The following is a 24,059-nucleotide window of genomic DNA, read 5'->3' as shown; positions in this document are numbered from 1 at the left end:
GCCCTGTAAAAGTTGTTCACTTTTATCTCCAAATGTTGAAAAAACACTTGGTAATGGCATACTAAATTAAAAAAACCAAAATTGACCATAACAAAATAATAAATACCTGGTATCATTTTATGGCACTACCAAATAAAAAAAAAATTTGTATCTAAGCTTCACCACAGTAGAAACTCATTAAAATATTACCAGAGATTGATGTATTCAGCCCACTTTTCAGGTAATCAAATCTACATATTGAAACTAATAGTTTATAATTTAGGTAGTGGAAGTAAACGATGAGGAATTAGTAACTTTCCTATGAAATAAGCTATATCTTGGTTCATAAAATAAAAGCATATTGCTTTCCATTCCCCAAATTTCTTCTCTTATGGCGTTCAACAAATTAAAAAAGGGAACATAAACTCCTTTAACCAAGTAGTTGCATAACAAGTTCATTAAACCAAATCATCTCCAACAAAAAAGAGCCAATAAAAAATCGTGCAAAGATTTCATGAAAAAAATTTTTATATATTCAAATCATTAACCAAATATTAAAGCCATCAATAACCGAATATTAAAGCCATTGTTTTATACTTGAATCACACCTTTACATTTTGTAGTTTACAACCAACGTAAAAACCAACATCAACCCAATATCATTGGCCTCCTACACGACACAAACCCGAGCAAACCCACACCACATTTGTATACAACATTTTCAAACTCCTCTATGGATTCACGTTCAACAATATATATTTACCATGTTCATTCAAATCCCACAAAACAGAGCCACATATATATCAAACAAATGGAGAAAAATCTGTTTCAGGTTTTTTGAAGCATGCAGATATAGATCCATCTCAGAACCAGAACCTGGCCGTGGTGGTGCGGCCGTGGTGGTGCTGACCCACGAAACTGACCACCCACGTCCCTGACCCGAGATGCTGGGCTAAACTGCTGGCCCGCGAATCTGACCCGAGCAGATGGCCCACGAAGCTGACCCGAGCTGATGGCCCACGGACCGGACCCAAGCAGATGGCCCACGGATCTGACCCAATCTCAAGTGAAACCAACCTGACCCAAACAACGGTCGGCCTTTGACCCACTCCAACGCAGACCGGACCAGCCCGAGATCAACCCACCCACCGGCAACACCTCTCTGCACCAACGCCGACGTAGTCTTCCTCCTTTCAGTTCTGGGGGGCTCGTGAATGGAAGAAGCGGGAAATCAGGTGCCTTTCGAAAATGCTTTCAATCTGCACCGGTTTTGGTTTTCATTCGTTTTTTTTTTTTTTTTTTTAAATAGATGCTGACGTGGCATAACGCCACGTCACCCGACTGTATGCCGCTTACATTTCCCGTTTGCATATAGAACTACTGAAAGTTTTGATCCACGACGGCAATCAAGATTCATGAAACTTCTAAAATACGATAAATATTATAAATACCAAAAGGTTTTGTACGATAGAAGCAACAGGTGCTCCATTTGTCATCTTTTTCCTTGAGAACATTCAGGCACATTTTCCCAGGGGGCCAGTGCTAGTAGCTATCCATCGACTTGTCTTGTGCATATCCCAAAAGCCCAATAGCATCCAGGGACTGAATTATATGGCCCAAAAAATAGAAAGCTCAAAAAGTAACCAACATTTTCAAACAAGAACAATAATATTTATTATTATTAAGTGTCTCAGTGTAACGTATTTTTTTTTTAAAGTGGTTACATAAAATATTTATTAAAAATTAATTTTTTAATGATAAATTTTACTTTAAAAAAAAAAAACGAGACACTTACATAATCTTTAACTATATTTAACATTATTTAAAATGATGAATAGCAAGTAAACCTTCTAAGAAGCCTAATAGAGCCCAATCATGTTAGGGGGTTTACTTGGTTGGTCAAAAAAATAAAAAATTTCAAGTGAAAAAATACTATCTCATCTCATTATTTAAATACATATTTTTTTATAAATTATTTTATTTTATTTTAACTTAAAAATTTCTTAACTATTTAAAATATTTCGTATTATCTTATTTAAACTGTATATCCAAACAGACCTAAAGTTTTATATAAGAAATCCTAGTTTGAGTTGTTATACATCCTACATAATGTTGAAAACGATGTCGTCCTATGCGATGCTATTTCCTTTTCTACATTATTCTTTTCAGTTTTCAGTATAAAAAAGCTAAGAAGGGAACCCTTTAATTATTGGACCCTGCCAGTGCCACTCACGGGGCAAGCCATGACATAATCCATCTCGGCTTTTATGCTTGTCTATCATTTTTTTTTTTTTAAATGTTGTACCTAAAACATAGTAATGGTGCTTTTAACGTGTAAAGTCACCCCCTGGCAATTTGTTGGGTATAGAATGAATAAGGGCTAATTCATTACTACTGGAATAATCCAAGCTAAGCAAGGAAGTTTGAATAGAAACCATTAACCACTTGCTAAAAAGATAAAACTAAAATTGATTGGTTGACATAAAAAAAAAAAATGAAAGTGACATCAAACAAGTGATATGCTGTTAAAGATGAGAGATATGGCCTACAGCAAAACAGATAACCTCACAGGGAAATGGGAATGAAAAAAGCATCTATGATATTTCAAGGGAAAAAAAAAAAAAAAAAAAAAAAGCATTTATGAAATCTGGAAACTTCTATATAGATGCACACTCTCCTTTTCACTTTTTTTTTTTTTAAGAAAAAGATAATATCTTAATTTTATTGATAATTCTTATTTTTTATAGAGAAAAATTATAGTTATAATCAGATACTTAAGAGTTATATATAAAAAAAGTTTTGTTATATATAAACAAGTTCGTGCATTAATAATCTTTTTTATTTTAAAAAAATTAAAAAAAAATTTAAGAGAAGAAGAAAATTTTTTATTTCATAAAAATTATTTCTATTTTTAATTCACATTATTTTATTAAATATATGCCTTATATATTAATGTCGATATCTGAATTGGTGTGCGAATTCTACTTACAAAAAGATTTTTCTATATAGAAACCAAAACGTAGGTATCAAAATTTCACTATTTCAATAAAGATCAAAGGAAAGATCAAATTTCACTTTTTCACCTCTCGATCCCTGATTTTTATAGGAACGGCTTGTCTTTAACTTCTACTGAATGATATTTTTTCAATTGTATTAATGCCAGCTACACGATAACACGAGAGGCTGTAAAATAAATAAATAAAGTTAATTTTATTCTTAAAAAACGTTGGCGTAAGCTCTTTTTATTTATATTTATTGTATTTTATTTAACATTTAAATTATAGATAAGCATCCAAGCATCGAACTAAAGTAAAAGCATCATCGTGGGTTGTTTGACTGTAATCTAACTAATGTTGGCTTCTAGCCTTGTCAAAAAAGAGTTTTGTTACATATAAATAAAGTCGTATACTAATCTGCATATGAATACTGATTCTTTTATATTCAAAATTTAAATTAGTATTACTTTCAATAAAATTTACTTTTTAACCAATTATATTATATCGGTATACATATTAATCCAGTTGTACTTGTAACTAAATTTTTTTATCAGAAAATAACCTAACAATTTTTATTGCCTAATATTATGTTGCCTTCTCTCCTGTGGATTGAAAAAAAAAAAAAAAATTGCTTGCTTTGAATTATGTTCTATTATTGAATTTTCTTCGGAACTAGCCAAAGTTTTTTTTGGTTATCATGACAACAAAGGACCTAGAAGATACGACAAGGAATGCAATTTAAGGTCAAGTTCGATATTAAGATTGGATTGAAAAAGCTGGGGATTAGGATAGGTTCGAATGGTAGGACAAGAATTTTTTTATTTTAAATAAAAGTTTAGAATATTATTTATTTGAATATTATTATTATAGAATTTTAAAAAGTTAAAATTAAGATTAAAAAAATTGAATTATTTATTATATTTTGTGTAAAAATTTAAAAAATTTATAATAATAAAACGAGATAAAATGAAAATTTTATCTGTTATTCCACTTGTTAAAATTGTCCTAAAACCACTTAGATCTTTTTTTCTTTATTTTTTTTAAGCAAACCCCTTAGATCTTTAGTATATCATTATAACAAATAAAAACTCTTCCACACTCTATTAATGTAATTAATTATATTTTTTTTAATAAAAAATAACTATTTTAACTAATTATATCAGTAAAATATATAATAAATATATAAAAATAATTATATATAACATAAAAAAATTATAAAATTATGTGAATTTTTAAAAAATTTTAAAAATTTAATTTTCTTTGTTGGCACAAAGAAAAGTAGTACAACATTAGCGTCAAAGCATATGGGCACAACCTTGAAGAAAAAATAAAAAATAAAAAATAAAAAAATTCTAAAAATCGTATAAAATCCGTGACAGAAATTGTCCTCATCTGTAAACTTTCTTTTACCAAATCTCAAAAACTAAACTTCGTCGGTAAGTTACCTCGTGACAAGTCCACTGCGCACTTAATAATTAATATAACAACTTTGGGAGAAATTATATTTTAAATCTTCCAACTGTCATTTTTCTTTTCAATTTACACCACATCTTTAGTTTGAATTCTATAATTTATAAAGATAGAAAGATAGATATATTAAAGGATTTTTTCACTCATCGTCTTTATACTAGAAACTTATTATAGAAGTTAAGAGCATATAGCTCATATGACATGAGATCCCGTCTCTATAAGAGAGGTATTGAGTTCGATCTCCCTTCCCAAAGTTAAAAAAAAAAAAAAATTATTACAAAAATAATAAAAAATAAAATAAAAAGTAAAAATATAAGAACATATGTATAGTTTGGAAATGATAAATAAAATTTTTCTATATAAAAAAATTACAAAACTATTATTGAATATTTAACGTTATCGAACAAAGTTAATCCATACACGAAAATACTATAAAACTAATTGAATAGGATATTTCCGTTCCAATTCTAGAATTTAAAGCGAGAGAAAACATGTAAAATGATTGTTATTTGTTGACTAAGTTTTTCAAACAACATTAAGGGGTGTTTGCAAATAGAAATGGTTTTATCAAATCTCATATACTTTCAAAATTTTTTATTTTATTTTATTTCTAAATACTATTTAAATACAAGTACTTTTTAATTTTAAATTTTCAAAATTTTTATCTAACTATTATTTAATCATTATAATTTTTTCAAATTTCTAAATAAAACATAAAAAGCAATTCAATATTTTCAAATTCTAAAAAAAATAATGTTAAAAAATTATATTATAACATATTTTAATTTTATAATGTTTTTATTTAACTTTTTCTTTTTTATTTTTAAAAATTCAATAAAGCGTCTTAATTCAAATCATTTTATTACTATTTATAAACTATTTTATTACTATTTACAAATTCTTCATTATATCTTATCTCAATAATAGTCAGATCTATTTTATATATTTATCCATCTTCTAGAATAAGTCATAGAGTTTGTTATTATTATTTTAATAAAATATTATTTTTTAATATTATTATTATTTTAAAATTTTAAAAATTAAAATTATTTATTATATTTTATATAAAAATTTAAAAAAATTATAATAATAAAATGAGTTAATTTTGAATACAAATGACCCGCAGTCTCTTAGTATTATGGAGCAAAGATTTTTTGTTAAAGACAAAAAAAATCTGGTCACTTTACCTAGACCTATCGATATTCGATACACTTATAGAAGTATGCATTTAAAGTAACTTTTATAAATACGACTGAAATGACAAATTTAGTCGTTTTAATAGTCGCATAAAAAACATTGAATAAATCCATGTAAGACTGACAAAGTTAACCCCGGCCATCAACATCATCATTCCGTCAAAATTGAAATCCTCCTTTGTAAGTTTTGCAACTACGAAGCTTGCTTACGATGTACGTACGTCTTTCGTTGCCGTTGATCGATCTTTTCTTGTGAGAATGCTGCTAATCGGCTGAGCTTTTGCTCGCAACCGAAGTTCCCTTGGATTTTCAAAGTCGGCGGAAAGAGGGAGAGAGGAAATGAAAGATTTGGTAGGGAGGCCGGGGTCGGTTAGCGGACTAGTATTGAGGCTAGGGCAATGTGCTTTTGCTGCTTCGGCGATTGGGGTTATGGTTGGTGCCCTTGGATTTTCTACCTTCACGGCCTTCTGGTATTTCCTCTTTCTCTTTCACCTCTTTGTTTTTTTAATCAAATTCCTTTTGTTTTATTTATCGTATAATTGCACTAGAGAAAAAAGTGTCCTTTCGGCGTGGCCACATGCTTGATCACTACCGTTTGGACTTCAAAGCCGTATTGATCACTTCCTTCTCTTTAATTCCAGTTGCTTTTGACGGGATGGATTATTGATGATGCTCTATAATTCCATTTTCGGCGTGAATTTGAATTTGTTCAGGAACCCAATTGATGCGTTAAATGGTTTTAAAGTCTGTGAAGCAAGCATTGAGAGAAAAGAATATTGATTGTTAACGGGTGTGATTTGTTGGCCAATTTCAGCTAGTTCGGTTGATTTGGAATGAAAAAAAAATAATGTGGTACATGGTAAATTAAGAAAGATATAACTTATTGCCGTTTCAATGTGAAATAACTCATCTTCCCTTCTAGGCAAAACTTAACTTTTGTTAGCTAGAAGCTTATTCAACTAGTACAACGGAAGATGCCTGTGCAATCTTTGTATGCATCTCATGCAGTCTTCCTGAATGTCTGGGCATGTTAAACCCGGTAATGGTACTTTCTGCAGAAGTTGTGCTTGGATTTTTAGTATACTTTCTCATTGATGTTTCTCAAGAAGATTTAACAAATCATGCTTCTTTTTATTTATTTTTTTGGCATAAGTAGACAGCTAAGACACTTCAACAATCATTCTCTTATACATTTGACAGTGATATATGTGCTTTCATTCAGCTATTTGATTGCATCAATGGGCCTTCAAGTGCTGTGGAGCTTTGGACTTGCTTGTCTTGATATTTATGCTTTGACAAGAAAGAGAGATCTTCAAAATCCAATCCTAGTGAGCCTGTTTGTTGTAGGCGACTGGGTATTCAACTTGTCTCTCTTAGTCTCTTTACTAAGCATTTCTTCTTTGCAGAACAAGTATGAGCATGTCAATCAGATGTTTTTTATAAACGTGTTTGATAGTTTCTGGGAGTCATCACGTGTCATTTGTTGCAAATCGTTATATTCATCGATCTTTGTAGTTTTCGTATTGACCATGATTGTGGCCACTCCTTCCTGGTAGCTTAACCACTTCTGAGACCACAAAATCACTTCTTGTGGAATTGTGATTTGTGTATACTAAGCATTGCAAATTCTGGTTTAGCCTTCTAAATTCAGACCAACAAATAATGAACCATCGGTTAATCAACCTTTTGTGATTATACAGGAGCGCTCTGCCCCTTTCTGAGTTCTATTTCTTAAAATCTTCAAGAATGGGAATTATGGAGTCTTATGTGTATGAAAAATCTGAAAGATTTATAGCTGTTTGTCTATATATGCGCACACACAGATGTGACTGATGAAAAATGTTGGATACCTCTCTGATCTCTGATCTCTCCTTTTGAACTTGGTTCTGAATTGACCATTATCAATGCATGGTTTGCGTGCTGAATTCATGGCCATCTGAGAATCAAACTGGCCACTTTCCTGCTCTATCATGTTAATTTATGTAATTGTCAGATAACAACATTCAAAAACTTGCAGGTGACTGCTACTTTAACCCTTGCAGCTGCATGCTCATCGGCAGGCATTATAGTTCTGTATTCTAGAGACTTGGGTTTCTGCAAGGATCAACATCATCTTCCGTGCAAAAAGTTTCAGATCTCTGTAGCCTTTGCTTTCATCACCTGGGCTCTTACTGCCATATCATCTCATGTGATGTTTTGGATATTATTAGCCTCAGTTTAGGGGACAGGCTCCCCAGCCCTGCAGATAACACATTTGCAACACGCTTGTTTTTTTTCCACTACTGAATGCAAATGTTTCTCTTTACCCCTTTAATTTTTGGGAAATCTCCAGGACCATTGAGTGCTTAAAATACACACATTCCCCCATCCTCGAAATGGGTTAAATAACCAGCTTAACGCCCTCTAGCACTTGCACCCAAGTGGCCTAGCTTTCAATTAAACCTCTAAAAAGTGAATGATCTAAGGGTATGCACTATGCACTATACAATTTAAAGCAATGTTGCTCTTCATCTTTGATTTTGTAATCCTTAGTAATACTGCCCGATATAACACATTTTAAGTGGCTTTATAAGTTAACTATTGAAGTAAAAAAGCCACTTAAAATATGACATCAATTGCTATGACTGGAAACGGTAAAATTTAGGATGAAGATGCCATTTCTCTATATTCTATGTTTGTTTCCATGCTTCACAACTTCGAAACATTTCTAGCTATTCGTTCAAATCTAAAAATCACTCAGGAGTTTGCATGCCTCCGCTGTTGCAGCCATAATTCATGGGCGTAATGGGTGCTTCTCTATGCACTTCAAGTGTGCACACCTCTTCCAAATGTAAAACTCATGTAGGTTCCATCTAGCCACAGATGTTCAAAGTTACATTTAAATTGCCTAGTAACATGTTATTGATTTTTTGAGAATGTTCTGTATAATATGGTAGGTCCGAACCTAGCGAAGCATATCTATTACTTGTTCCTTGCTTTTCATAGTTCAAAACTATTTAAAACTTGAAACCTCAATGGTGAGAAGTTTCAAGTTTTGCTACGAGGGAAAAAAAAGAAAAGAAAAAGAAAGATCAATTGGAGTTGGACGGTTGAATCGAGCTCCTGTCGAGTGTCGACGAGCTTTGTCTTATCTAGTACTTGTTCCTTGCTTTCGTTGTAAAAGATGAAGGGTGAGGCCAGGGGTTTTAATCTCTGCAAGTGTTGCTCAAGAAACAAGAAGGATAGTCTTGATAAAGAAGAAAAACTTTCTGAAGAATGAAAACTTACTGGATAGAAAAAAGAAATCTACGAACGATAAACTTCCAATTGATTGTAATTTGCGATAAATTTCTACATGTTGAATGGCTAATTCATTAATGAAAAACCATTTAAATGATTAAATACTTCTTTCAATATCACATTACGTTCTCAGACCAGAGTCCTGTTCCATCTAAAAACCGACATTCCTTTCCAGCTCGTTCGTGTTGTATTTAATATAACATGACACAGAAGATGGGGATTACCAGATCTTGAAATGCTTCAAGGAAGCTAAAATCGATCCTTTTATTTGTAATGGCAATAAGGGAAACATATAAATTCGTAGTTTTGAGTATGCATCCTTTTGTGCATTCCCATTTCTGGCTCTGGTATTGGAAGTTTAATATTATTTTTATTTTGGGATTAGAAAAAATTAAATTGTTTATTTTATTTTGTATGAGAATTTAAAAAAATTGTAATAATGAAACGAGTAGAGATGAAATGGTTTATGAAAATCTAAACTATCTCATCTCATCTTATATAATCATTACAACTTTCATAAATTTTTACACTAAATATAATAAACAATTCTATTTTTTCAAATTCTAAAATAAATATTACAAAATTATATTATAACAATATTTTATTTAATTTTTAATAAAAGATGTCATCTCATCAATCTGAATTGGGTAACCAAACTAGGAATGTTACGGTCAAAGTAGGACTTTACACGATGAGATGAGAGAGAGAGAGAGAAGGAAGGGGGGGGGGGGGGGAATTAATAACAAACTGGCACACTTTCAAATCAAGTTAACATGCCGAACAAAATAGATACCTTAAATTATGTCTCACCATAATTGTCACATGACAATCTCTGGTTTCAAAATATTAGATTTTATCTCCTTATGAGGCAGGACAACACCCCCATTAGTATAAACTTCATCACCAACATGAACATCTTCCCCCAAGATTGTCATGTTCTCTACTCGAGCCCACCTCCCAACAGTGGAATGCCATCCAAGGATACTACTGGAGATATAAGCATGCTTCTTTATTCGAACTCCTCGCATTACAGAACAGCGTGAGAGCCTAACCCCCGACTCAATTACACATCCTGCGCCAATGGCTACATCAGGTCCAATAAGACATCCGTCCCCAATTGCAGCAGTCTCATCAACAAGAACATTTCCCCCAATGTGAGGCCCTCTTGCCAATTTTCCTGATGATTTTTTCCGCAAGGATTCCAGGTACAGTCTTAGGCCAGTGATGTAATCCTTCGGTTGTCCAATGTCCATCCAAAACCCAGGCAAGACCATTGCATAGAGCTTTTGCTCTGCTGCAATCTTGGGAAAGACCTCTTTTTCAATTGAGGTGGGGCGCAGTTCAATCCGATCCAGAACAGATGGGTTCAACAAGTAGATTCCAGCATTGATCTTGTTGCCCACAAATATTTTTGGTTTCTCTACAAACTTTTCTACTTTTCCTGTAGTTTCTTCCATAACCACCACACCATATTTTGATGGCTCATCGACCTAAAACAAACAAGTAATTTCTCCTTTTTAGTGTGACAGTATCATCTTGATAAAGTTATTAGAAGCCTAATAATACCCCAGTTACGATAATGGAGGTAAAAACTAGATATTTTTACCTTGGTTACCATAATGGAAGCTTCCCCTCCATGACTTTGGTGGAATTCAATCATTTCTTTCAGTGGGTACTCACATATAACATCACTGTTGAGGACAAAGAAGGGTTCGCCAGAGCCATCTATCAGTTTGTCCCCTGCTAGAGCTAAAGGACCTGCTGTACCAAGGGGTTCAGTCTCCTGTGAGCAGGTAATCTTTATCTCAAGCTTTTTCTCAAATTCTTTCAAGAAATTCAGCATAAGCTGCAGAAGGTGAAAAAAGGGCATCAGATCACATGGGCATTCAAAATTTGGCCACAAAAATGTCGATAAAATATAAAGGAAGTTTGCAGCAAGTAAAGAGAGGAGTAAGCTTACCTCTGGTTGATAATTGATGGCCAAGACCACTTCAGTTACTCCAACAGCTTTGAGAGCTTCAATCTGGTCGTGAAATTAAGACATTATGCAACATTGCAAACCACACTTCGTTTCATTGACATCAAACTTAGATCAATGAACTAATAACTAGAGATAAATCCATGTTATAATTGGAAACTAAAGAAGATCAGAGGTAAATGAATAAAATTCGTTAATAAGCAAAGTTTGAAAGTAAGTTTGTCACATTTTGGCTTGCGAGTTGTGAAAGTGGAGTTAAATCCCACATTGAATGGTAGACTGAGAAGGCCTACATATGCCAAGTCGCAAATAGATTGTGTGCTAGATGAAATAACTAAGATTAGTCATTTTGGAATTAAGAAAACTTGAATATCGTTTTGTGGAGCTGCAGCCAATGGCATTAGAATCAGCCTAGTAATGCCAAGTAGTCCATTCGCTATATTGAGAAAGGTATTGTACTATGACTAATACTTTTAGAGTACCATGAGGATTTGGTTAACACTTCTTGAAGTAGTGATAAAGCTTCATGGTGAACACCAGGCCCAAAAAAGAAAAAGAAAAAGAAATGGGTGCCTCATGCTGAAGAAGATACATATTTTCAGGTTAATAAACAGAACCAGATATAATACAGTTTAAAAAAAAAATGCCAAGTTTCAAAAGTCAACCACAGTAACCATTTGAAGAAGGTGTTTCTTGCTCCAAAGACAGACCTGATGCAGTATCATGGGTTTGTTGGCAAATTCAACCAGTGGCTTTGGCACACTGAGTGTCAAAGGCCTCAATCGTGTACCAAACCCTCCAACGAGAATAAGCGCCTTCATGTTGACAACCTAAATCCTCTTCACCTATATTGTAAACCACCAAATTAACATAATAGTAGGGAAAAAGCACAAAATCTGGTGTAAATATTGAATTGGTCCAAGTTCTCGTCGGAACACCTCTTTTCAGCCACAGAAATCGCTGCCGGTCACTTCCAGACACCTAGACCCACCGTCGTAGCTGTTCCCTCTCTCGGTGAGTTGAATCCTTCCCGGTCGCACAATGCCCTCTCCCGGAAACCCCTTTTATTTTTTTTCGGCCTTTTCAAAATTTATTTTTTTCTGCTCGTCAACCCACGTATTTTATATATATATATATATATATTATATAAATAAAATTTTCTACTTATCATCTCATACCACAAACCACGTAACTTAATACCTTTTAAAAAAAAAAACCACACTTAATTTTTTATTTTTTATTTTTTTCTTTTATTAAATATATAATATATAGACGATGGGTAGAAAAACTCAATTAGTATATGAGAAATAAAATCAAATAAAAAAATATAGTATGTGGTGTGTGAAATGAGAGTAGCAAACCTCGTTATACTTTACACGGGCTTAGTTTTTAATTGAATAAATATTTTAGCCATAGACTTATTTTTATGAGAAAATATAAAAGGGATTTAATATATATTACTAAGTAATAAATTATTACTAGACCTATTTTATAAATTGAGTTTTAGCGACTTATCTAAAATATTTGTATTAAATTACGCTACTATTTCAAAGATTAAATGTGATATTAGTGTATAAATAATCATATGATATTAATATTTATTGAATCCAGTATATAGTTGAATAATTTATTAAATTAAAGTTCATGATATGTATTTTTTTTTTTTTTTTTGAAAACAAAACCTGTATCCATTATATTCATCAAATGTTTTTCATACAAGACTTATCCTGTAGAATACAACTTTCATATCCACATGGACCATCTTCTATCCACACTTTCTCCTTATCTACAGTAAGAGCAAATTTTGCTAAAAAATCAGCTACAATGTTACCTTCTCTATATGTATGTATCACTGTCCACAAGGGTCTCCGTTTTAATAATCCTCTGATGTCCTCTAGTCTCTGACCATACCATTCCCATATCTCCTCTGTACTGCATGCAGCTTGAATGATGCCCAAAGCATCTCCTTCAAAGACAACCTCCCCAAAATTCAATTCTATACAGAGCAGCATAGCTCGCCACAAAGCTTCAGCTTCAGCTACAGCAGCAGACACTGAATAAGAGCTTGGTTTACATAGAGAGACCAGTACTTCCCCTTCTCCATCACGAATGACCACACCTAACCCCATCCTTTTATTTTTTAATTCATAGGCAGCATCCCAATTAACCTTCACCACCCCTTCCCTAGGAGCCCTCCATCTCACCCTCTCTCTATGTACTCGAACATGGCCTGCTCCCATACCTTGCTTTTCTTGTGCTTCTTGGTATGCTGCTATACTACTCTTTGCTTTATTGAACAAAGCACCTGGACTGGAAAAATCATCTTCAAAAACCAAAGAATTCCTCCTCAGCCATATATTTCGCATGACAGTAGCTATTAATACCACTTCATCCTCACCACATCTTTCTACCACTTTATTCCATAACTGCCCCAAGTCAGTCTCACCCGTAGGCCATTTCTGAACAGGACTATCAACCTCAGCCCATACATCCACCGCCGCTGGACAGTTCCATAAGACATGGCAAACTGTTTCTTCTTTATTAACACAGATGGGGCAAAGAGGGTCTTTTGTAACCCTTCTCTTATACAGGTTCCACTTTGTTGGTAAACAGTTATTAATGGCTTTCCATACAAACATTTTAATAACTCCCGGGGTATTCATTTGCCAAATACTCTTCCACCCCTTATTTTCAACATTATAGTATGAGGATTCCCCACCAATTAATCTTTTCCTGCACAGTTCAAAATGATAAGCCGATTTTACCGTGTACTGACCTTTCTTTGAAGGAGCCCAGATTTGTTTATCATCCAAATTAGTTTGACTGATGGGAGTATTTAGAATTAAATCTGCCTCTTCCTCTGTAAAAATTTCCTTAATCAAGTCAGCCTTCCATCTCCCACACCCCTCTTCTATAAGCTTCTCCACCTTTGCTTCTCGCTCCAGTATTTTCAAAGGTGACTGAACTTTGAAAGAAGAAAATCTAGGAATCCACTTATCCCCCCAAATTTTTATTGATTTCCCATTTCCCACTCGCCAAACTAACCCCCCCTTCAAGAGCTCAAGAGAACTCCTAAGGCTTCTCCATATCATAGAAGGATAGGCTCCTAATTTTGTATTCAGCACACTAGTATTCTTGAAATACTTGTCTTTGAGAATCCTTGCAGCAACTGAACTTGGGTTTGTTAAGACTCTCCACACTTGTTTTGCTAGAAGAGCTTTGTTAAAACTCTCTAGCTCTCTGAACCCCAAACCACCACTACATTTAGACATCCCCATCTTCCCCCAACTCATCCACTTAATCTTCTTGTCATCTTCTTTATGTCCCCACCAAAACTTAGACATTAACCCAGCAATTTCCTTACACAATCTTTTAGGAAGCAGAAACACACTCATATGATAGGTTGGGATTGCTTGAACTACCGCTTTTAACAGAATTTCCTTCCCTGCTGGTGAAAGAAATTGGTTCTTCCAATTACTGAGCTTGAGCCAGACTCTATCTTTTATACCCCGAAAGGTATTGTACTTTGATCTACCTACCATTATAGGTAAACCTAAGTATTTTTCACAATTATTCTGCACCCTAGCTCCCAAATCTCTCACAATTTTATCCCACTCCTTTCTACATCCATTTGAACTAAACATAATGGAAGTTTTCTGCTTGTTTAAGCTTTGACCCGATGCCTCCTCATACAACTTCAAGATGTCATTAATTTTCTGCCACTCTTCCCAACATGCCCTTCCAAATATTATACAATCATCTGCAAACAGTAGGTGTGTGAGTTTCATTCCTCCCCTTGCCACTGCTACTCCCTTTATTTCCCCTCTTGCCTCAGCCCCATTTATTAAAGAACTCAATCCCTCAGCGCATAGTAGAAACAAATAAGGGGATAGTGGATCCCCTTGTCTAAGCCCTCTCGTAGGATGGATCACTTGCCCTGGCTCTCCATTTACTAACACAGCATATGACACTGATGATACACACTCCATTATCAAATTAACCCATCTAGCTCCAAAACCAAGCTTCTCCATTATACACTTCAGGAAAGGCCATTCAACTTTGTCATAAGCTTTAGAGATATCCAATTTTAATGCCATACTGCCTATTCTCCCTTTCAGCCTTGTCTTCATTGAATGCAAAGTTTCATAGGCTGCAATAGTATTGTCTGAAATCAGCCTACCCGGAATAAAGGCACTCTGATTTTTTGAAATAATATTCTGCAGTACCCTTTTCAATCTATTTGCCATTGCTTTTGCAATCAATTTGTACAAAACATTGCATAAGCTTATTGGCCGAAAATCTCCCACCTTCTTTGGTTCTGAAATCTTTGGAATTAAAGCCACATAGGTAAAATTCAAAGTTCTCTCCAGCTTTCCCCCATTTAAGAAACTGAGAGCTGCATCACAAACATCATCACCTACTATGCTCCAAAAGGATTGGTAAAAACAAGCACTGTAACCATCTGGACCAGGGGATTTGTATGGCCCCATTTGTTTTAAAGCAAGATCCAATTCCTCCCTGGTAAAACACTTTTCCAGTTCTTCCCTCATTGTGCCCGTAACTCTTTCCTCTATTGACTCCACACACTTCTCCATAACACTTCTCAAAGGTACTTCAGATTTATAAACTTCAGAAAAATGATTTCTAAAAGCTTCAGCTACCTCTTCATCTCCTTCTCTCAATACTGACTGGGGATCTAGCACAGAAAAAATTTTGTTCTTCCTCTTCCTTTGACTGGCACAAGCATGGAAGAACTTAGTATTCTTATCTCCTTGGCTGTACCAATTCCTCTTTGCCCTTTGTCTCCACTTCACATCTTCCTGCTCCAACAACTTTCCTACCTCTTGCTGCAAGCTTCGAATTTCTACAACATTATCTGGGCCTTCATCCTCTTGCATCTTTTTTAACCTTCCAGTAATCAATTCAATATTTTTGTTTCTCTCTTTTTCTTTTTTTTTTTAAAACCTCTCACCAATACCCCCTCACAAACCCGTAATAGTCTTTGCACTTTTTTCATAGGCTCAGCAACATATTTTCCCCGAGACCAAGCCTCTTTAACTAACCTCCCACATTCATCCTCTTTAATCCAGCTGGCCTCAAATCTAAACACGTATCTTCTTCTTCTCCTCATACCACCAGCCTCTACTACAGTTAATAGCATCGGTTTATGGTCTGAACATCTTGCCACCAACCCTTCCACCTTCACCTCCTTAAATCTATACTTCCAACCATTATTAACTACAAATCTATCAAGTCTCTCCTTAGTGAAAGTAAGATCTGAATGACCATTACTCCACGTAAAAGGATTTCCAACATATCCCACATCATATAATCCATTTACCTCCAAAGCTTCCCTAAATTGGACCATTTGTGACTCAGCTCTTAAGCTACCTCCCCTTTTTTCTTCTTGAGACAGTATCTCATTAAAATCCCCAGCTACACACCAGGCTTCATTATTCTGTGGTTTTAGCCTTGCCAACAGGTCCCATGAATTCCTTCTTTTAGTTGCATCTGGATGCCCATAGAAACCCGTGAAAACCCAACTTCCTCCATTGTCTTCATAGACTCTTGCACTAACATGCCATTGCGAGTAGTTGATTATTTCTACCTCATCTTTCCCTTTCCAGAATAACCCCAATCCACCTCTCTTCCCTATAGAATCAACTACAAAACAACCCTCCATCCTTATTTTATTTCTCAGACTCTCCATTCTTGTACTTTTTATCATTGTTTCTATGAGGAAAACAATTTTGGGTGACTTATCCTTAACCAAAATGCTAAGGTCCTGAACTGTCCGAGGGTGACTTATACTTTACAGCCACCGCCACCATATCATTCACACTATCCCCTTCCCCAACATCCTCCCTCCTATTCCTTTTTTCCTTCCCATTCCTCGACCCCTCCATATCCAAAACACTTTCTATACCTCTTTTAACTGAAGAAGTAAAGTTAAGAGACACACCTTGTATTGTTTTTCCACGGGCCCTTCTCTTCCATCCACTCACCTTCGAATTCACCACCTTCTGTGCACTGCCTGATGTATCTTCACTGTCATTCTCCAGTTTCTGACTCTCACCACTCCTTGGTGAAGAAACCACAATATCATTGTTCCATTTTTTCGGAGAACTTACTTGCTCAGCACCTTCATTTTTACTCACCCCCATACTGCCCTGCTCCTTACTTCTTTCCATAGCCTCCACATCTCTCCCTGCCTTTGTAACATTCTCTATTTCCTCCCCACGTCCATTTGAAGCCACAATCACTGCCCCTTGCACATCAGATCCCTCCTTTGATGCATAAGCTTGTTCCGAAGCATTATCTTGTTGATAATACATGCTCTTCCTCCCAATCTTCTTGCGGTTATCAGCGGGGGCTCTTAACCAAGAGCCAAATTGTTGTGATTCTCCCTGATTGTCTCCCCCTTGGCATCCAAGCTTTCCATGTGTCATACATCCACATTTAAAGCAAATCTTCGGAAGCTTCTCGTACTTGAAAGGGATCCACATGCTCTTTCCCTCATACATAATTGTTCTCCCTCTTGCTACTTTCTTCATTAGATCACACTCGACTTTCACTCGAAGACAACGTCCCCAAGCCATATTATCCTCTTGAACATCCACATCCCATACTTTTCCAATTGAATTTCCAATCAACTCTCCCATACATCTAGTCATCCCTCCCAGTGGCAGGTTATACATCTGAATCCAAAATTTCTCCGTTGAAAAGTCAAGCATATTTGGTTGTGAACTTCCATCGAACACCTTCAATGCAAAAAGATAGTTATCGAACAACCAAGGGCATCCTTCTAAAATTCTTTTCCGATCTCCTTGATTAGCAAAGGTAATTACAAAACAGTTTGCTCCGATCTCCTGAAACTCCATCATCCTACTAACTCGCCAGATTCTTTCCATCATAGAACGTACAATATCCTTTCCAATTGTTCTATCCGAGTAAATCTTCCCAACCAAACTTCTATCCCCCTTCCTCCTTAATTCTTCCAGATCGCATAAGTTTGTCTCAATCGGTTTTATCTCATCCTCATTTAGGTTCAATCGATCACAAATTTCCTCTAATTCCTCCATCATCCTTACCACCGTAGCGGCAGACGTACCACCTCTCTACTCTTCAAGAAACCAAGAATAGGAAGTGACTGACCTACTTCACCAAAATCGCCTGCTCGAGAGAGAAAGCGAGAGAGAGAAGACTCCGTAATCCATGATATGTATTTAATTGAATAGAATGCTATGACACGTTCTTCTAAAAATTTAATAACATCCAGTACTTTGGATACGGCACAAGTTAAAAAGTAGGATACAAGAAGCAGGGCTAATATGTAAATAGCGTGATCATAATTTTTATGGCTGTTATAAATATTTTATTTTTGCATGAAAAATATGATGCTTAACTATTTTACGCTACAAGCCAATTCAATATTAGTCCCTTTTCACGAACCTCAATGAATTGCGATAATATGCTTGTGAACGAGACTATGTATGCTATGCTGATATGGATTGCCGTTAGAATGAATGATATGTTATGAATATCACATGTATTCCATGTAATGTTTAGATCATGCTATATCATGACTATGCTATGCTATGCTATTTTGTGTAAAACTCATTAATATGCCATGTTTAATGTCATGCAATGCAAAGAATTTGTCATGCCAAGTAAGAAAAATGGATTTTCTCTACATAAAATGATCGAGCAACTATTGGAGTGCTCAAAGAGTGAGCTTCATCCATACAAGTGTTTCAAGACTTTTTCTATATATATAAATTGATGAACTAAAATTCCATTTGAAAAATGTTCAATTTTTATATCAAGACAAAATTTGTTTTTTTTTCCAAAACTTGGTATTTCCAATCCATTATAGAAGAATATATTTCTTGATAATCATTACTAGATTTCTATGAGAAATCTTGTGTAACAAGTCATATTTTATATCCCACGATTTCATTTTTCTCATTATGTTTATATACAAATATCCACTTATATCTAATAGGCATCACACCTTTAGGTGTTTGGATCACAGGTACAAATACTTCACGTTTTACAAGTGAATTCAATTTTATATGAATTATATTTTTCCATTTTGGCTAATCATTTATATATCGGCATTCTTTGATGGTTTGGAGTTCAATTTCATCATTACTTCTTGTAAGATATAGAGCAACTTTAAATAGAAATATGTTGTCAACGTCAATTTTATTTCTATCTCATAATTCTCCTGTACTTACATAATGTATCAAAATCTTGTTATTTTCATGTATCTATTCCTCTTTAAGAAATTCTTTTCAAGAGAATTTGGTGTTAAAAAGTATGGATGGATCAATTGGTTTTGTTGCCTATTTTGTGGGTATCACTTCTTTAGAAACACCATTTTTTTTTTTTTTTTGGCTTATCTTTCGAGGAATCTTATCCTTTGTACTAATAATTCTTCCACACTTCAAGCACGTCTTAGATTAATTTGTTGTTAGATTTCTTTATTGTCCTACAGGAATTTCATTACTCATTGGAATATTAGCAGCTGAAATATGAGATTTTATTATTTTCTTATTATCAATAAATGCAATCGGTAATTGATTTGCTACCTTGCAAATGAATAATATTTTAAACTTCTAGTTCACATTGATTTGTATGAGAATCAAGATAAGATAATTTTGAATCATTCCATGTTATTTCTTTTTGTGCTTCAAGCATATTTTCTTCTTCTAACAGTAGGAAAATTGTTTCACCAAAATGACAATATGTGAGACATACCTTAAAAATATTACCAATTAAAGGTTCAAGATATTTAACAATAGATGAATAATCAAAACTAATATAAGTTTCAAGTCTTTGTTGAGGGTCTATCTTAGTGGGTTTAGTAGGTCCAATTAAAACATAGACAACACAACAAAAAATGCAAAGATGAAAAATATTTAGTGGTTGACCAAAAGCAAGTCGCAACAAGGAGTATTTGTTACAGGCAGTTGATCTAATCTGAACTAATGATGTAACATGTAAAATTGTATATTCCAAGTAGAAACGAGTAGTTTTGTTCTCATAAGTAAATGTCTAGCAGTTAATGGTAGTCATTTAATAAACTATTTGGTGAAACCATTCTAAGTATATACATGGGCAATTGAATGTTCAACATGAATTTCAATTGACATGCAAAATCAAAGGCTTGTGATGTAAATTTTCCTGCATTATTTAATCTAATAGACTTGATTTGATAATTAAGAAATTGAACTCATAATCTAATTATTTGTGCAAGAAGTGTAGTAAATACAACATTACGAGTAAAGAGTAGACAAACATGTGACTACCTAGTTCATACATTTATTAAGATCATAAAATATATAAATGGTCTACATGATGGATGTATTGGCCTACATATGTCTCTATGAATTCTTTCTAAAAATAATGGGGATTCAATTACTACATTGGAAGGGTATGGTTTGATAATTAGTTTATATTGAGAACATGATGCACATGGATAATCACTTGATAAAAGAATCTTTTACTTTTTTAGAAGATGTCCATGTGAGTTCTCAATTATTCGACGCATCATAATTGCTCCTGGATGTCTTAGGTGACTATGTCAAAGCATAAACATCTTTGGATCAAAGCACTTCTGGTGCATTACAATATTTGATTTAATTGTACTCATAATTGTATAGTATAATCCTGAAGAGAAAGTTGGCAGTTTTTCTAATATGAGTTTCTATTTCAAAATCATAGAAATCATATAAAGATATCCATTACTGTCTTCATTTATGATTTCAACATGATAACCATTACGACAAATATCTTTAAATCTTGATAAATTTCTTCTAGATTTTGAGGATTACAAAGTAATGCCAATACAAAATTATGTTCCTTCTGGTAATTTTATATTTGCTCTTTCATAGCCTTCAACTAGATTTGAAAAACCGGATATAGTGTTGACATTAATTCTATTCAATGTCAAACATTGAAAATATTTGTTATCTTTAAAAATTATGTGTGGTACAACTGCCTGTGAGACATACATCTCCACCAATTTTCTTCAAAATGATTAATTCATTAGTAAAATTCATGCTTCATTATAAAAGCAAAACATATATAAAACTTAATTAATTTAAATGAAAATTACAAAACGTATTTGAAGATAATAACTGAAATATAATATGATTACAAGGCAAAAATAAAAAGAGAAGAAGAAGTGAATAATTAATTGTTGTAACCATAATTCTCACCATTTAAAAAATCAGTATTTTTATTCAGGTTCATAGGGAAATAAAAAAACATGTAGGTGGGTGAGATCCATTCCATTTTGGGTATAAGTTGGATATATTGGATTCTTGTGATTAGCAAAATTTATTTCGATCATATTTTCTTTTTCTTATATAGAGGCCTGATATAGGTCTATCAAATGTTTTAGTGTAGACAGGCATGTGACTAATGTCCATTTATATCCTCATAGTTCTCTGCAGGTTTATTCTGTAAGCCTTTATTTTCATCATTTGTTATTTTAGTGTGGTTCCGCTTCTGATGCTATATTAAGTTCCTCTTTGAGTAATTTTGAAAACGGCCACTTAGATTTTTATAATTTTTCCTACCACTTCCATGTTCACGGCCATGTCCACATTCACGATTTATTTGATGATTATAAAACAATATTCCATTCATTTTAGGTAATAAAGTAGAACCAATTGGACAAGACTAATGATTTTTCATTAAATGCTCATTACTTTGTTTAGCCACTAATAGACAAGATATGATGAGTTTAGAATATTTTATAAATTCGCACTCTCAATATTACTGCTCAGGAGCACATTCGAGACATGAAATGTGGCATATGTCTTTTTCTAACATATTCTAATAAGAGACTTTCTCTCCACATAATTTCAATTATGAGCTTATTTTAGAAAATGTAGATTTGTATTTAGACTTTTTCTAAATACAAAAAGTCACCCTAAACCCTAAACCGGGATTTTTATACGATCACAAAAGAAATCGTTACTAATTCTCATTAATTGTGACAATAGTAAAGTTGTCGTTAAATTCAAGTGATAAATAACTAGCTTTCTCACTCAAGAACATATCAAATATTTATTGCGTCTAGTAATTGATCAATTGTGACAATTTAATTGCAACAAATGATGTCTCCCTTTTCACTTGGACATTTCCCTCGGTAATAAGATTTTCTTACGGCAGATTATCTTAACCCGGCCCCAAATATGACCAACGTTTTCATGAGAAACGATCATTAAGTGCGAGTATCCCTTGTGATTTCCTCATTCCTCTTCTCCATCTAACCCTACCTGCAATGATTCCCCTTACCAAAAACGAATCGAAGAAAACTTCAGCAATCAAGAAGAAGGTTCTGAGGTTAGAACATTAAACTCATAAATCTCTCCAGCCTACTATCATGACATTTGACCCAATTGTTGTGGTAAGTTTTAGGGTTTGTGGATTAAATCCATTGGAAAAGGCGCTTTCTCTTCTCTAAACAATTATTTTTGTAGATATTTATTTAAGTGATTGGATTCCTATGATGATTACATCCCACACCTTTCGAGCACTAGGCAAACATTGATTTCGGGCTCAATCAACAGTTGAAGAAGAACAATATAGAGATAAGAATAAGTATTTCTATTCCCTATCAAAAGTCGCCTAGCCAAAGTTACTATTAGGTTGGTCTAACTACTAAATTAGACAACCATACACATACTTACAATTGTGAAGCTCCCTTCGCCTTTTGTTTGTTGTTCTTTGATGTGGCTATTGCATGTTCTAGGAAAATTTCTTTTTTCTTTTTCCAAGAGATTTCATTACATATTACGTGACATCGCAAACGTTAGTCAACCCAGATCTATGAGAAATTATATCTGTTAGTAACTCCTACCATAAATGAATCTTATTCACATTCCAAGCATATTTTGGTAATCTATGTACTAGTATCATTGCTGAATCAACCTTGTTTTGATTACCTTGCAATTCCTAAACCTCTTCATCAATTCTTTAATTTACTCTACAAGATTCTCCAACAAAGACCATGAATCTTCTACAAGATTTATTTGTTTGATAATTAATAATGAATCACTCCCCATTATTAGATGATAAATGCCAATATCCAGACATAAAAATTGACCCTTAAATTTGTCTAGATCTGGACCTGATACTTCCTTTACTTTTTTACTTGCAGTCATAAGCACACTACCATCTTCTTCTATGTATATCACACCAACACCTACTGTATTTTGGTCACTACACATGGTGCCATCAGCATTCAGCTTCAGAACTCCCTTTTTGTGGGGTGGCTCCCAACAACATTCAAAATACTTTAACTTTAGATGACTGGACCTTATTTTCATTGTGAACTTAAAGTATCTCTCAAAATCATGTTCTATTGCATAATCCCTTCTATTGTATTTTCTTGATAGTTTAATCTGGTGCTATATATTTATTTTCATGATCATGATACATGTATTTGATTGCTTCTAAAGAATAAATGCCATGCATGCTAGTATTAGGAATTTTTGTACCTTCTCTTTCCCACCTCTCTCTCTCTCTCTCTCTCTCTCTCTCTCTCTCTCTCTCTCTCTCTCTTTCTTATATATTAATTCAATGAAAAATTTATTTCTACCAATATCATATACAAATGATAAGTGTTTTCTCCATCTCTTCTATAAAACAGGGCCTATTAAATGCAAGCTCAATGTCTTCATTTGCTCTCTTGTAAAAATGACATGAATCATCTAGGATCACTCTTCTTTGAGGCAATTAATTCTTTGTTGTATATATATTCTTGTAGACTGTCCAAGCAAATACTCTGAGCTTATGAGGAATCTATAAATAACAGAGGTCTTTCCAAACTCACCACAAGATAATTGAACGTTGAGTATCCTCCTTCTATCCTCTCTTACTCCAATGTTCTAAATAATCTATAAACACTCTTCACACTCAACTCCATTTTTCTCAAGGGCCCAAATCAGTTTTTCTTCTAATCATTTCTCCTGGACTGATTATTTAGCTTCAACACATCAGTGGTAGCTATTGGAGGTAATGTTGTGTCCAACTTTGGCTACATTCTACCAATTTGTATTATTGTTAATGAGTTTATTAACGATCCAAATCTCTAATTATTTCTCATTCATCACTCCAATTGTATAACTCTTGTAACTCTAG

The 24,059-nt window shown here is 33.9% G+C and overlaps 3 protein-coding genes across 3 annotated transcripts; 1 reads left to right on the top strand and 2 right to left on the bottom strand.

Moving 5' to 3' along the window:
- The first annotated feature begins 5,739 nt into the window (after positions 1–5,739).
- LOC122275251 (CASP-like protein 5B2) lies at positions 5,740–7,955 on the top strand. Its single transcript, XM_043084232.1, has 3 exons — positions 5,740–6,111; positions 6,864–6,996; positions 7,659–7,955. The coding sequence occupies exons 1-3, from the start codon at positions 5,981–5,983 to the stop codon at positions 7,860–7,862; spliced, it is 468 nt and encodes a 155-aa protein (XP_042940166.1). The 5' UTR covers positions 5,740–5,980; the 3' UTR covers positions 7,863–7,955.
- Positions 7,956–9,683: 1,728 nt separating this feature from the next.
- Positions 9,684–11,997, bottom strand: LOC122277792 (mannose-1-phosphate guanylyltransferase 1-like). Its single transcript, XM_043087947.1, has 5 exons — positions 11,837–11,997; positions 11,609–11,743; positions 10,881–10,943; positions 10,527–10,766; positions 9,684–10,410 (listed from the first exon to the last, which is right to left on the bottom strand). Exons 2-5 carry the CDS (start codon positions 11,717–11,719, stop codon positions 9,739–9,741), a joined length of 1,086 nt encoding a protein of 361 aa, XP_042943881.1. The 5' UTR covers positions 11,720–11,743; positions 11,837–11,997; the 3' UTR covers positions 9,684–9,738.
- A 601-nt stretch (positions 11,998–12,598) lies between these two features.
- Positions 12,599–16,608, bottom strand: LOC122277092. Its single transcript, XM_043086972.1, has 3 exons — positions 15,962–16,608; positions 14,247–15,806; positions 12,599–14,138 (listed from the first exon to the last, which is right to left on the bottom strand). Exons 1-3 carry the CDS (start codon positions 16,606–16,608, stop codon positions 12,599–12,601), a joined length of 3,747 nt encoding a protein of 1,248 aa, XP_042942906.1.
- Between the last annotated feature and the right edge of the window lie 7,451 nt (positions 16,609–24,059).

This window comes from Carya illinoinensis, chromosome 9 (genome assembly GCF_018687715.1).
Source record: "Carya illinoinensis cultivar Pawnee chromosome 9, C.illinoinensisPawnee_v1, whole genome shotgun sequence".
Taxonomy (NCBI): Eukaryota; Viridiplantae; Streptophyta; class Magnoliopsida; order Fagales; family Juglandaceae; genus Carya; species Carya illinoinensis.
The sequence above is the reverse complement of the archived record's forward strand: the minus strand, read 5'-3'. Positions and strand labels throughout refer to the sequence as shown.

Bases quoted from the DNA above. Each gene is read 5' to 3' on its own strand.
- LOC122275251 (XM_043084232.1), top strand. From the start codon at position 5,981: ATGAAAGATTTGGTAGGGAGGCCGGGGTCGGTTAGCGGACTAGTATTG. The intron at 6,112-6,863 runs GTATTTCCTCTT...GCTTTCATTCAG, and splicing joins TCTACCTTCACGGCCTTCTG to CTATTTGATTGCATCAATGG. The intron at 6,997-7,658 runs GTATTCAACTTG...AAAAACTTGCAG, and splicing joins TGTTTGTTGTAGGCGACTGG to GTGACTGCTACTTTAACCCT.
- LOC122277792 (XM_043087947.1), bottom strand. From the start codon at position 11,719: ATGAAGGCGCTTATTCTCGTTGGAGGGTTTGGTACACGATTGAGGCCT. The intron at 10,944-11,608 runs GTCTGTCTTTGG...TTTCACGACCAG, and splicing joins AACCCATGATACTGCATCAG to ATTGAAGCTCTCAAAGCTGT. The intron at 10,411-10,526 runs GTAAAAATATCT...TGTTTGTTTTAG, and splicing joins CTTCCATTATGGTAACCAAG to GTCGATGAGCCATCAAAATA.
- LOC122277092 (XM_043086972.1), bottom strand. From the start codon at position 16,608: ATGGAGAGTCTGAGAAATAAAATAAGGATGGAGGGTTGTTTTGTAGTT. The intron at 15,807-15,961 runs GTTAGTTAAAGA...GATTACTGGAAG, and splicing joins AAAGAGGATGAATGTGGGAG to GTTAAAAAAGATGCAAGAGG. The intron at 14,139-14,246 runs GTTAATGTCTAA...TTTGGGGTTCAG, and splicing joins TTGTGTAAGGAAATTGCTGG to AGAGCTAGAGAGTTTTAACA.